The sequence below is a fragment of the Bubalus bubalis genome, chromosome 1, assembly GCF_019923935.1.
Source record: "Bubalus bubalis isolate 160015118507 breed Murrah chromosome 1, NDDB_SH_1, whole genome shotgun sequence".
NCBI lineage: Eukaryota > Metazoa > Chordata > Mammalia > Artiodactyla > Bovidae > Bubalus > Bubalus bubalis.
This window is the reverse complement of record NC_059157.1, coordinates 111,583,990-111,598,455: the sequence shown is the minus strand read 5'-3', so window position 1 is coordinate 111,598,455 and position 14,466 is coordinate 111,583,990. Positions and strand designations below refer to the sequence as shown.

Genomic DNA, 14,466 nt, shown 5'->3' with positions numbered 1-14,466 from the left:
GTTTCTTCCTCTGTTAGAACCTCCTTAGGCCCAAAATGATTTAGATATTCAGTCCTTATTACTTTGATAGAACCTTGTGCATCATTTACCAAAATTCAGTGTTGTTATTTGTTAATTTTTTTTGTTTTTACTTGAACCATGAGCATCTCAAGGATAAGTCACTAAGTCTTATTTATTGTCAACTTCTCGCATATGCTTGATACATGAATGAATGTCTACCCTGTGTTTTTCACTCAGTTGTTATGTGGATCAGATGACCTAATATATGGGAAAGTATTTTGTCAATTGTAAAGTCCTGTTTAAGTGCAGCATATCATATTGGATGTTTTCAATGTATAGATAATATATTAGGTATAATAAGATCATTATAATTCTTGAATTATAGAATGGTGTTCTTCAGTGATTTTCCTGGGGTTTATCTGGAGCATAGTAATATTCTATAGCACAACTCTATTTCACTTAATATTTAGTTTTCCTAATATATAGTTATTTACTTACACATGGTTAACGTTCATATTAGGATTTCAGTCAAAGCATTTAGATTTATAACCCCTTATTGTAAAATTTTAGGTCAGTTTCAGTTTTTCACAGTCATAGATTTTGAACAGTCTCTTTGTTGATTTCTCTGGTTAAGCTTTTACAAAGTCTTTTTCAAACCATTCAAAAAACAGAGTGGTACTCGACTCTAGGAGAGATAGTCTGCTGCCTTCATCTTTCTCATTCAGGCCAAGTCTGCAACAGATGGTCCTGTTCTGTCACTGAATCACATCCATGCATGCTGTTTACCTTCTGCTAAGCAAGGCCATCTAAGGATTAACCCATAGATACCAGTGTTAGCCCTGGAGGAGGACATGGCAAGCCACTCCAGTATTCTTGCTTAGAGAATCCCCATGGACAGAGGAACCTGGCAGGCTACAGTCCATGGGATCGCAAAGAGTTGGACACAACTGAGCGACTAAGCATAGCACAGCACTACTGTTACAGACTGATGGTGAAAGGAGGAACCTCTGGATCCTTTCTAATACCTTCACCTCATGACTACCTCCTTTTTTTTTTTTCCTCCTGTGCTGCTTGTCATATGGGATCTTAGTTCCCTGACCAAGGATTAAACCCATGCCCACTGCAGTGGTGCAGTAGAAGTGCAGAGTCTTAACCTCTGGACTACCAGGGAAGTCCCAACTTTTTTATTTTGATTACATGTTGAAATGCTAATATTTTACTTGTATTGAGTTATGCTTATGTAACTCAGTACATGCAAAATACGAACTTCACCTCTTTTTACCTTTTACCCTGTGTAAACCGACTAATTTCAAATTACACATCCTTACTCATGTAGACAACTTAGGGTTTTCTGTAGTAGTATAGTATTGGAATTAAATTTGAAGAATTAGCTGCCTTTACCCTTTTAATGCTCCAGGATTTTCTTTTCTTGCTTTTACATCTCTTAAGAAACTCAAAGGGGGCCCCCAAAAGCATGAGAGTACCGGGCATCAATAGGACCAAGCAGGGTCTGTGCTGGTGGTCAGTTAGCAGAACACTGCCCTCCTTGGCTGGCTTTAGACTCCCAGGAGAGTCTCTGAGAGAGATGGCCAGAGACGCTTAACTGGTCCTCTGCAATTTGGTGCAAATGGCAGACAACTTTTCTTTTGCCTGTGATCTGCTAAGCCTACAAATGCTCTCTTTTTATCCTTCAACATTGTGTCCTCCAAAGTTACCCTGTTAGTGCTCAGCCAGCAGCAGTCAGAGGGGCTGAAGCATGGGTCTGCAGGAGTATTGGCAGACCTGAGTTTTAAAATCTGGCTCCATTTTTACTGTTTGATGAATTTAAAGGTAGTACACCAGGCGGAGAAGGCAATGGCAACCCACTCCAGTGTTCTTGCCTGGAGAATCCCAGGGACGGGGGAGCCTGGTGGGCTGCCGTCTATGGGGTCGCACAGAGTTGGACACGACTGAAGCGACTTAGCAGCAGCAGCAGCAGCAGCAGCAGCAGCAGACCAGGCGGATTTCTTGATCACCCGCACTGAGGTTTTGAAACAATATCTTACCTCCTGGAAGGGGGGTGTAGCATAGCCCAGGAAGACTGCCATGGACATGTTGGTCAGTTGAACTCAGAAGGCCTGTACTGGATGATCTCAGGCTGGGGCATTGTGCTTGAGGAGACGCCTTGCTCAGAGGAGTCAGTCCATGACCTTCAACTGTGGGTTAATTGGAGGAGCTCACAGAAGATATTGGAGCCTTGCTACCAGGAACTGAAAAGCAGTGAAATCCCTAAACCCAGTAAGGATAGTGTGACCATTGCTGTCATTTCTGGAGAAGCCCTGGGAGTCAAGTCCAAGATTTACATCTACACACCAACCTTACATTTGGACTTCAAATTGGACAAAGGAGCAAAGCATTCCCAGCCTATCCCTAAAGGGTGGACAAGCTCCCTTTGTACCATATCTGGAAATGTGTATACTGTACTGATAATATGCAACAAAAAACAGAACCTCATCACACAGCTGTGTTAGGAGAAGGTGACAGTGTCCAGGTGGAGAATAAAGATCCTGAGAGAAGCCACTCCATCCTAATTCTTGAGGAGCCATTAAGAGAACCAGTTGTTCAGCATGGAAAAGTATACTTACCCTTAGAAAATCCAAAATGTGATGCTTTTTTTACTTGAAATTTTTGTAATCTTCTGTTTATTGTCAGTGAGGTGCTACTAATTTTGAAACATAACTTAGACCCTCATGAAAGGACACAGCCTCATATACTGCAGAGATACCAAAACTATGACGAGATTTTTTTTTTTTTTTTCAAGTCAGTTCAGTTCTTGACATTAGCCAATGCTATTTAACTGACAACTACAGTAAATCTTTAAAGTTCTTACCACAAGAATTCTGTAACTGTGTATGGCGACAGATGTTAACTATACCTACTGTGACAGCCATTTCCAAATATGCACAAATATCAACATTATGTTGGACACCTGAAATTAATATAATATTGTATGTCAATAATATCGTACCTCAATTTTAAAAAATAAAGAAGATAAAAAGAACTAAAACTTCAAAAATGGTTGTGAAAGAGCCAAGCCTAAGAATATTTTGAATAAAGAGATTGTCATTCCTGATGACAGCTTGCAGTGGGTGAGGGAGATATAATTGCATTTGTTTATCTGAAATTTGGTCTTTATAAATCATTCACAATCCTAGTTTAAAAACTTGTTTTATACTCCTTGGGATTCGGATGCTGGGAAAATAACTGTTTGCTGTTTACATGTGCCTGAGTTTGTTTGAAACTAAGAACTACAGAATGCATACCATTTAGTGGTAGAGATTTCTCAGACCATACTTGATTTCAGAAAGTGGAAAATGACTTTGAAAGAGCCAAAACCTGAAAATCAAATATTGGAAACAAGTGACAAGCACAAGGGCAGGTCTGACTGCCTTCTAGAATTTTCCATTTGTGGGATCCACCTATTCATATTCAGTGCATCCAATTTCCAAAGCTGACTTTGCCAGTGCTTCTAAAGAATTCCACACTAAAGTGATAAACATGGTTTTTACAGCAATGAATGTGAGATATTTCCTGGCACCAGCAAATACACCTAATTATTGGTTCTTTTACAAAAAAGAAAAATAAGCTCAGAAAGAAGGTGATGTTTGCGTGCATCTCCTCTCTAGAGCCAGAATGATAGCTAATTCTTGCTACCTGATTATAGAAGAAAAGTACCATGTATACATATCCATTGAAGACCAACTGCAAAAGCACTTACTGAAACCAACCATTGGCAGTTGAAAAAAATAAACATTTGGAGATAGATATAATCTCAGAGAGTCCTAAAATAACAAAGAATGAAGAAGAGACAGAGAAAGAGATGTCAAGGTGAACTTTGTCTGATCTAAGGGCAAAAATTCCCCTGTTCTGGAAACTTTACTTTTGAGTTCCCAGCATAGCATCATAAACCTGACTTGGTACTAAAAACAAGAGGCAGAGGAAGGATAGGAATACAAGGAAGAAAAATCAAGAAAAGGGAAGAACAGAAGAAAAGGAGAAAAATCTCTCAATAGGAGAATGAAAACACAGCTGAAGGCTTGAGTACTATAGTAAAAACATAAGGAAAGTTTAAATACTGATGTGAAAACCTCCAGCCCCTTTTTACTTCTCAGCTCTCAGTGCTGTTACCCAGGCTTAAATCCTGTTGAAAGTATTTTCTTGAGGAAATCTGAACAGTCCAAGAGAATAGTTAAACTCACTTTGAGGTGCTCCAATGAAACAGCCCGGTTCAGTAGCCCTAAAAAGAAGTACATAGTAGATTAACCTTACCCTCCTGCTCAGCATTTCTAAACAGCTGAAAGTATCACTGGACATCTGAGGAAAGCTAGTGCCAAACAAACAGAATAATACTACTTGGTGGAAACAGCTATTGCAGGCATAAGAAAACATTTTAAATGTATTATTTTCTCAGAGAGCTAAAAGAAAATAATACATGAAACAAAATCAAGATGCTGTATAACAGGGAACAAATATAATAAAAAATTTGCCAGAAAAAATAATACAAGATATAATAAAAGGGATAGGAAAGAAGGATTGGGAAATCTAGAGAGCAGGGCAAAAAGAAAAGAGAAGCAGTCTAAGAGGTCAAATATCCAAACATGTGAAACAGAGAAGAAAAAAAAAACTGGAGGAGAGAAAATAGTTTGATTTCCCAGAACCAAATACCATGTGGTTCAGTTCAAAAGGACTGAGCAACTGTCCAATACAAAGACGGAAATACACTCACATTTATTTCACATTACTGTGAAATACACTGGGAACTACTCTTCAACAACATAATTGCAAGCTAAAAGGTATTAGAGTTAGGCTGACACATGTTTGAGGGAAAATGACTTCCAATTAGAATTCTGCATCCAACCAAACCATCAGTTAAAAATAAAGATAGACTATAAGGATATATTTATGCATCACAAATCTCTGAAACAAAGGAATAACTCAAGAAAGGAATCCAGAAAACACAAAGGAAAAATGAGAAGAGTCACCAAGATGATGGTGAATGGGGATATCAGGATGACAGCTATACACCAAGCATAGAGAACGATTGATCCAGATTGGAGCAGGTCAAAAAGCTCCAGAATATATATCCAAGAAAATTAATTTGGTAGATTGCCTGATATGTTTTACTGTATGGACAATTAGGGCAGAAGTTGTTATATATAATCAGTGATAAATACATAGAAAAATAATAACAGAATTATTAATTCCTTGCTTATTTTTCTAATGTATTAAAATATGCAAGGAAGAAAAAAGTAATCATCACATACTATATGAGCATAAAATAAATAGCCTTTATGTAGGCATAATGTAAACACTGAACATTAACATAACCAAAATTATGATTTAATAATATTGAATATTTAGAGATATAGAAAGTATGTGTGAAAGAGAGCTAAGTCCTTACCTTTCATATAAGAAAGTCAATAGATAATACCTATTACTGAAAAAAATCACAAAAATGTAGATAGAAATAAACATCAGAAGAAAAACCTGAAAGAACTAAAAGTTGAAGTCTTTGAGCAGAGAGGACAGGATAACTCGGCAGAGAGCTGTAAATTTTTAACAGTTCTTCTAAAACTGATACTTTAAGCAATAGAGTTACATCAACAAATTTTTGGAAAACATCAAATTGTAAAATATATTAGGTTGCAGGTCATGCAGTTTTCTTGCAACTCTTCAGCTCTATAGTTGTAGCACAAAAGAAATTGACAGTATGGAAACAAATGAGCATGATTGTGTTTCAATAAACATTTGTAGACACTGAATTTTGAATTTCCCTTAATTTTCACATGTCATAAAATAATTCTTTTCCTTTTGAACTTCATAATCATATAAAATGTAAAAGGGCTTCTCTGGTGACTCAAACAGTAAAGAATCTGCCTGCAGTGCAGGCGACCTTGGTTCAATCCCTGGGTCAGAAAGATCTCCTGGAGAAGGGAATAGGTACCCACTCCAGTATTCTTGCCTGGAGAATTCCATGGACAGAGGAGCCTGGCAGGCTACAGTCTATGGGATCGCAAAGAATCGGACACGACTGAGCAACTAATACTTGCACTTCACTTTCAAAATGTAAAAAATCATTCTTCTCCACCTACTCAAAAACAGATAGCAGCTGGATTTGATCTGTGGGCCATAATTTTCCAACTTTTGCCTTTAATAATGTGAACATAGAACAAAGGAGAAGAGTGAAAAAAATTGGACAAAATAATTTGTCTCCAAATCTTGCCTGTTACAAGATTTTTTATCAGGAGTTCATTCTGAAGAACAGAAGGAAGCACATTTATTTACCAAACTTTTTCTAATATAGTGTCTCCTTGATCTTTACTATCTTTTGGCTAAGTAGAATTGGGGGTCCCTGTTTTCTGTAGACATAGAACCTGTCTTATGGAGATTGAGTGACTTGCCCAAAATCAAACAGGTTTATAAGGGACTAGAACTTAGACTAGAACCCAGAGCTGGTTCCCTGTTTCTCTTTATTGCCTTCTGTAAAAATAATACATGAATATATCCTTATAAAATATTAAAACAGTACAAAAGATTATAATGATAAAGTTATTGTCCTCTGTCACATCTGTCATCTCTCCCTCTATACACATTATGAGTTAACAACTATCACAGTGTTGTCCCTACTATATATTGTTGTAGAAAGAAAATAGTTCTATCAGTCGGGGAAGAAAAATCACAAGTTTTTTTTTCCCCCCCAGACTCTCAAATTCCTAGCAAAATGCCGCAAGAAAAAGAAACTATTTGCTCCTTGGCCTGGACTCAGAGAACTCACTGATGCAAGCAGAATTGAACTGAAACAACAAGTGGATGACTATATCAGAAGACATCCAGTGTGTAGGCTTTTGTGTTACATTATTGCAGTGTGTGATACTCACCAACAAATAAGTATCTCAGTTGTATATGTACATTTATTGTTGGCATAAGGTAATGTAATGGCTTTATTGTAGCCTTACCATGGCATTACCTTGACTTTACTATGGCTTTGGAGTCTTATAATTGCGTGGACCATAAAGGTAAAGTCAATAGTAAAGGACACTTCACTTCAACTTAGTGGTTTTCCATATTGCATCAGCAAGACTGTTGGTACATCCTTATCAACATTTATTATTTTCACATCCTAATGAACGTGAAGTGGTATTGTGATTTGGGTTTATTTACATTCTCTAATAATTAGTGATTTTTAACATCTCTTTTGTGTTTATTGCTTATTTGTATATCCTTTTTAGAGAAATTTCAGTTGAAGTCCTTTACCCATTTTTAATCAGGTGTTTTTTTTTTTTTTTTAGTGTTGAGTTCTAGGAATTCTCTGTATATTCTGGATATTAATTCCTTATCAGATGTATGATTTGCAAATATTTTCTTCCATTCTGTGGGCTGCCTTTTTACTCTATTGATAGTGTCCTTTGATGCACAAAACTTTTTCATTTTGATGAAGTACAATTTGTCTAATTTTTGTTGTTGTCTATACCTTCACAGTGTCATATTAAAGAAATCATTGCCAAATCTAATATCATAAAGCTTTTCCCCTATCTTTTCTTCTAAGAGTTTTGTAATTTTAACCCTTATTGTTTAGGGCTTTAATCTCTATTTTTTATTAACGCACTGTACATGATTCTGATGCATTCTTCTATTTAAAAAAGAACTACTGCTTTAGCCATGCTCTAGTACAGCTGTTACTCTGTGCCTGACAAGTAAGATGTTAGTTAGAACAAGGCAGCATCCATGATCCAGGAACTGGAATACCTGAGAAAACTGTAGTGTTAGAAACTTTATCAGTTTCAGTGTTGAGGTTATGTCATCCTTGTTCTAAATATTAATAATTAGGTCAGTTCCCTTTAAAGTAGCTAACTAGCCAGAAGAATATGATCCTTTGAATGATTCTGTCCTTTGTTCTGTGAAATTAGAAGCTATATTATGGCTTAGATAAGTTTGAGAGAAGAATAGGATAAAAAGTAAGGCAGTTTCTCAGGTGGAGTTCAGAACAAAGGGATTGGTCCTGTTACTCCTCCAGGCCAGTGTCTTTACCAAACCATTTGTAATTTTCACTGTGATTCCTCAATCTTACCTCTTCTCCCAGAATATTACACTATGTGAGGAAGTGAGGTATAGGAGTATATCAAAAAGAATCTTGCCCACTTGCATGTTCAGTGAAATCTGCTTTTAACTACTGAACCCACATGCAGCAACTACTGAAAATGAAACATACTTTGATACATGTGTCCTTCGTGTGACAATTTTCTTCTGTCCTTTGTTCCCAGGGCTCTCAGATATCAGATGTGACCAGCAGGGAGCTCCATTCCCAAGCACAAGAACGACTGCAACACTACTTCATGGGCAGGGCTCTAGAAGAGAGATCTCAACAGCACAGGGAGGCACTGATGGCTCAGATCAGCACCAACATTGAACAGTTGATGAGTATGTGCTCATTCCATTTTTGTTTCCTAAAAGGAACACCCTATGCAAGATTTTGGTGACAGCCATAATCTTCAGAAGGAAAATAGCATTTAGTGGTCTATTAGCCCATTTCCTGTATTTCTACTTCTGGATCATATCAGCACACAATGTTTTCAACTGATGCATATCCCGTAACCTTCCTGACTGCTTCCCTCAGCCTTTCTATCATTCATATGTACCAACTCAGACAAAGTTATTAATTTCAAAGATGCTGAGCCCTACTAGCCAGACTCTGTTATATAGTAAGAAAAGCTTCTTAAGCCTACTTTAAAAGTAGATAATGACAGTATTTTATGGTGCCATTTTATGTTTTTAATGAATTGTTTTCACAAAAATTAATTCACCTGCTTCTCACAACTGCTGGTGCATTAAATGAGAGATCCCATCCATGAAGCCAGTGTTTCAGACAAGTTCTGAAACACTTTTATTACTTGTGGAGCAGAAAGGGTCAGGATCCTCTGTTTAGTGCCATTTACTTGTAAATTTTGTATTTTTGAATGGATGGGTGTCTAGAACTGAGCCTCTCATCTGTAAGAATGCTGCTATTTATTTTTAAGTTCCTACTCTTAAATAAACCATCTAAAAAAATCTACCTCTTTATTCTTTCCCTTTAAACACAGAAAGATGGGCTACATCTTGTGAATAGTCACATGCCAACTACAGCTGGCAAGAACAGACTCAGTTAGAATCTAGTTTCTGCTGCTATTGCAGAGTTCCAGCTCTGCAGTTTCTAAGTTTCTGTTTGTTTGGTACAGAACTCTTCCACTCACCTGTTATATTTTTTGTTACTACAGAAGCACCAAGTCTGAAGGAGGCAGAAGGAAAAGATCCTGAGCTCTTCCTAAGTAGATCCAGGCCTGTGGCAGCCAAAGCCAAGCAGGCCCATCTTACCACCCTGAAACATATACAAGCACCCTGGTGGAAGAAGCTTGGGGAAGAAGCAGGAGATGATACTGACATCCCAAAGGATGAACTTAGTGTAGAATTAGGAACTTTATTCATTGGTGGAACAAAACCATCTTAAAGGAGATACCTGGAGGAATGACATATCTATATTTAAAGAGATTATATTGGTTCTACCTCTGACATGCTAGTAGACTAGTGTTATCCTCAACCCATGGCTTTCCAGAGGTTCTTCTCCAAACAAGACTTGAAGGAAATAGGCAAAGAGTTATTTTCTACCTCAATTTCAATTCTTTTCTTTTTCCACACCTCCATCCTTGGCCACACATACAAATCAGTGTGGCTTTTATAATGAAATTAAACTCAGCATTGTATTCTGTTATTAATATATATTTGAAATGTGATATATCTTTTTTTGTTTCTGCTGTTTTCTAACTAAAGGTGTTTTCTCAATAAATATTTTCAACAATTGTTCTGAAAAACTTGTCAGGTTTACTTCAACTTTTCACATTTATTGATTTTTCTATTAAATAGGCTTCCCAGATAGTGCAGTGGTAAAGAATCTGCCTGCAATATAGGAGACACTGGAGGCGCAGGTTCAATCCCTGGGTCAGGAAGATCCCCTGGAGGAGGAAATGGCAACCCACTCCAGTTTTCTTGCCTCGAAAATCCCATGAACAGAGGAGCCTGGAGGGCTGTAGTCCATGGGATCTCAAAGAAGCAGACATGACTTGGCAAATGTGCATGCACTCACAGGAAATGTGCTCTTGGAATTTATTAAAGTGAGAGAAAGAAATGGTCAATAGAAAAACAATTAACTATTTTCTACCAGTGTTTGAATTCAGCTTCTTTCTTCTTATTTCTAAAAGTGTGTGTGAAGTCTCTCAGTCGTGTCCGACTCTTTGCAACCTCGTGGACTGTAGCACGCCAGGCTCCTCTGTCCATGGGATTCTCCAGGCAAGAATACTGGAGTGGGTTGCCATTTCCTTCTCCAGGGGATCTTCCCAACCCAGGAATCCAACCCGGGTCTCCTGCATTACAGGCAGACGCTTTATCCTCTGAGCCACCAGGGAAGCCATTCCTAAAAGTAACTACATTTAAATGTAATTTCTAAAAGTAACTACATTTAAAAAGTCCGCTTGGGATTCAATGCCAGAAAAATTTCTGCTAATAAAACTGCATTCTTTCTATTAAACTAAGAGAACAATATAACCTACTATTGCCGTTTTGGTCTTGTCTCCTAGGAGTCTCAGAACTAAAATAATGTTTAATTTCTGCTATGATTCTCAATATCTACATGATTATTAGGTTCTAGCCTAATAATTTTAAATTACGCTATTATCTCTGTGTTTTAATACCAAAAGCCACCTCTATTTGTGTTTTGATAACACAGAATTTACATTAAAATCAATTAAATCATTGACTCCATATCATAAGGAACCTGGAGTGTGGTTTTTCTATAAATGAGTAGAAATATCAGTATTTCTGGATGGAAAGACCAAATACTATAATGCAAATCCCTCTGAAGTTTAGTAAAATTCTAGTCAAAAATCTAATGTAATTTTTATTCATAATTTAGAAAATGAGTAAAATTCATTTGTAAAAATAAGCAGATGAGAGTTCTGGTTTCACTTAGAATATAAAAAGTTCCATGAGAACGTTTCTTCCATCTTAACAAAAAATTGCAAAGTAATCTATGAAAATCGTTTTTCTTGAGCCTATCAGATACTTGAGGCCTCAAGATAACCAAATAAATCGATGGGACTCAGTATCTATGAAATAAACCATTTTATCTTTGAGAGCACAAGAGACAAAAGTGGCTGGAAAAAATGAAAATTTTAACAGATTCTTAAAGGTGAAGTATGAGTTGCATGTCAGAATATCTAGGAACTTTAGAAGTTAGAGCTCTACCAAATACAAGAAAGTTTGGGAGCAGGGCAGGAGACCTGAAGAGATACCTTTGTGTCATAGGCAAACAGGAGATGACAGGCTGCTACTGGGTGACATGCCCAAAGCCTCACCTGCTTTCCCAGACCCTTTTCTTAAAGGTCTTAGGCTGCTAGAGCAGGGGCAGCAAGCCCTCTTACATCTAAGGCTCAGACAAAATTCCATTGCATCTAAGGAAGAAACAGAAAACCTAGCTCTCTGTGCTGGGGACGGGGTGATAGGAAATAGTCTACCATGATACAGGTAGAGGCCAGTGTTACTAAGGGAAGTATGGAAATAAAAACCCTGTCTCCTGGGAGGGAGGCAGAAAATGACATTGGGCCCAGAAATCCTACATCTACACAAAGCAGATGTCTGGTAAGCTAATGAAAAGGAGCAAACTCCTGCTAAATATCAACCACAGATATGAAGCAGTTTGACTACCATGGCATAAGAAAGCCCTACCTATCTCAAACCCCAGAAAGAAGAAACTTGGCCTAAAATTTAGGCTGGATCAGGACAAAAGACCACCCAAGTCTCAACAACTAGCCTAGCACCAAGCAATAAGCAGCAGTAGTTAACCACTGGGGTAGGGAAGCATGGAAGACACCCCTTCCCCACACTCCCCCACCCCACCCCGTGGCAAAGGCAAACAGGGATGCTTGAAGATGGAGGTAAAGCAGGAACATAGAAAAAACTTCAGCTTTTCAGACCCCACTATAAGCATAAGGTAACAGCAGCTAAAAAATACAGGCACTTGAAGCCTATAGTACATTGGAAATGAAAAGCCAGACCCAGCTAAACTCCTGAATGGTTTAACTCAGCCTCCCTGCAACACTGCAGTATAATTCATTTTTTTCTTTTAATTTCTGACTTAATGCTGTCTCACTTTCTGACTTAAAACGCTATGTTTAACAAAACTAGTTCAGTATTACTCAGATAAATGAAAAATAAGACATGTTAAAAAGTGATATTGTCAATTATTTGATCATCAATGTTTGTCACAATTTAACTTTATTGGCTCCTTATTGTGAAATTCAGACTTAAATTGAAGAAAGTAAGGGAAACCACTAGGGCATTCAGGTATGATCTAAATCAAATCCCTTATGATTATACAGTGGACGTAACAAATAAATTCAAGGGATTAGATCTGATAGAATGCCTGAAGACTATGGACAGAGGTTCGTAACATTGTACAGGAAGTGGTGGGCAAAACCATCCCCAAGAAAAAGAAATGCAAGAAGGCAAAATGGTTGTCTGAGGAGGCCTTACAAATAGCTGAGAAAAGAAGAAAAGTGAAAGGCAAAGGAAAAAGGGAAAGATATATCCAACTGAATAAAGAGTTCCAAAGAATAGCAAGGAGAGATAAGAAAGCCTTCTTGAGTGAACAGTGCAAAGAAATAGAGGAAAACAATAGAATGGGAAAGACTAGAGATCTCTTCAAGAAAATTAAGAGCTACCAAGGGAATATTTCATGCAAAGATGAGCACAATAAAGGACAGAAATGCTAAGGACCTAATAGAAGCAGAAGAGAGTGAGAAGAGGTGACAGGAATACACAGAAGCACTGTACAAAAATGGTCTTAAAAAAAAAAAGGTCTTAAACACCCAGACAACCATGGTTGTATGGTCACTTGCCTAGAGTCAGACATCCTGGAATGTGAAGTCAAGTGGGCCTTAGGAAGCATTACTACAAACAAAACGAGTGGAAGTGATGGAATTCCAGCTGAGCTATTTCAAATCCTAAAAGATGATGTTAAAGTGTTGCATTTAGTATGCCAGCCAATTTGGAAAACTCAGCAATGGCCACAGGGCTAGAAGAGGTCTGTTTTCATTCCAATCGCAAAGAAGGGCAGTGCCAAAGAGTGTTCAGACTACCATACAGTTGTGCTAATTTCACAAACTAGCAAGGTAATGCTCAAAATCCTTCAACCTAGTCTTCAACAGTATGTGAACCAAGAACTTCCAGATGTACCAGCTGGATTTAGAAAAGGCAGAGGAACCAGAGATCAAATTGCCAACATCTGTTCAGTTCAGCTGAGTTCATTTCAGTTGTTCAGTCATGTCCGACTCCTTGTGACCCTATGGACTGCAGCATGCCAGGCTTGCCTGTCCATCACCAAATCCCAGAGCTTACTCAAACACATGTCCATCAAGTCGGTGATGCCATCCAACCATTTCATCCTCTGTTGTCCCCTTCTCCCACCTTCAATCTTTCCCAGCATCAGGGTCTTTTCCAATGTGTCAGTTCTTTGCATGAGGTGGCCAAAGTATTGGAGTCTCAGCTTCAGCATCAGTTCTTCCAATGAATATTCAGGACTGATTTCCTTTAGGATGAACTGGTTGGATCATAGAAAAACAAGAGAAAAAAAAAAATCTTCCTTGACCTACTCTAAAGCCTTTGACTGTATGTGTGGATTACAACAAACTGTGGAAAATTCTTAAAGAGATGGGAATATCAGACCACCTTAACTGCCTCCTGAGGAATTTGTATGCAGGTTCAGAAGCAACAATTTAAACCAGACGTGGAACAACAGACTGGGTTCAAAATTGGAAAAGAAATATGTCAAGGCTATATAATGTCACCCTACTTATTTAACTTCTATGCAGAATACATCATGAGAAATGCCGGGCTAAATGAATCAGAAGCTGGAATCAAGATTGAGGGGAGAAATATCAATAGCCTCAGATATGCAGATGATACCACCCAAATGGCAGAAAGCAAAGAGGAACTAAAGAGCCTCTTGATGAAGGTAAACGAAAGTGAAAAAGCTAAGCCTAAAACTCAACATTCAAAAACCTAAGATCATGGCATCTCGTCCCATCACTTCATGGCAAATAGATGGGAGGAAAATGAAAACAGTGAGTGGCAGATTTTCTTTTCTTGAGCTCCAAAATCACTGTGGATGGTGACTGCAGCTATGAAATTAAAACATGTATGCTCCTTGGAAGAAAAGCTATAAGAAATCTAAACAGTGTACTACAAAGCAGAGACATTACTTTGCTGACAAAGTATATATGCTGACTTTGCATAGTCAAAGCTATGGTTTTTCCAGTAGTCATATATGGAAGTGAGAATTGACAATAAAAAAAGCTGAGCACCAAAGAATTGATGCCTTTGAACTGTGTTGCTGGAGAAGAC

At 37.8% G+C, this 14,466-nt stretch overlaps 1 protein-coding gene and 1 pseudogene across 8 annotated transcripts in view; both read left to right on the top strand.

The window, feature by feature from the left end:
• Nucleotides 1–9,881, top strand: part of IQCB1 (IQ motif containing B1) — a 43,460-nt gene extending 33,579 nt beyond the window's left edge. For 7 of the 8 annotated variants that reach the window (XM_006073411.4, XM_025284915.3, XM_006073409.4 and 4 more), the window contains 3 exons: nucleotides 6,741–6,872; nucleotides 8,301–8,457; nucleotides 9,291–9,881. In XM_006073411.4, the coding sequence (XP_006073473.3) occupies nucleotides 6,741–6,872; nucleotides 8,301–8,457; nucleotides 9,291–9,520 (519 nt within the window). In that variant the 3' untranslated portion in view covers nucleotides 9,521–9,881. Of the gene's footprint in view, nucleotides 1–6,740; nucleotides 6,877–8,300; nucleotides 8,458–9,290 lie in introns of all 8 variants that reach the window. The other variant, XM_044942484.2, reaches the window with a different exon arrangement.
• On the top strand, nucleotides 1,794–5,890 carry LOC102410029 (annotated as a pseudogene).
• Nucleotides 9,882–14,466: the final 4,585 nt, after the last annotated feature.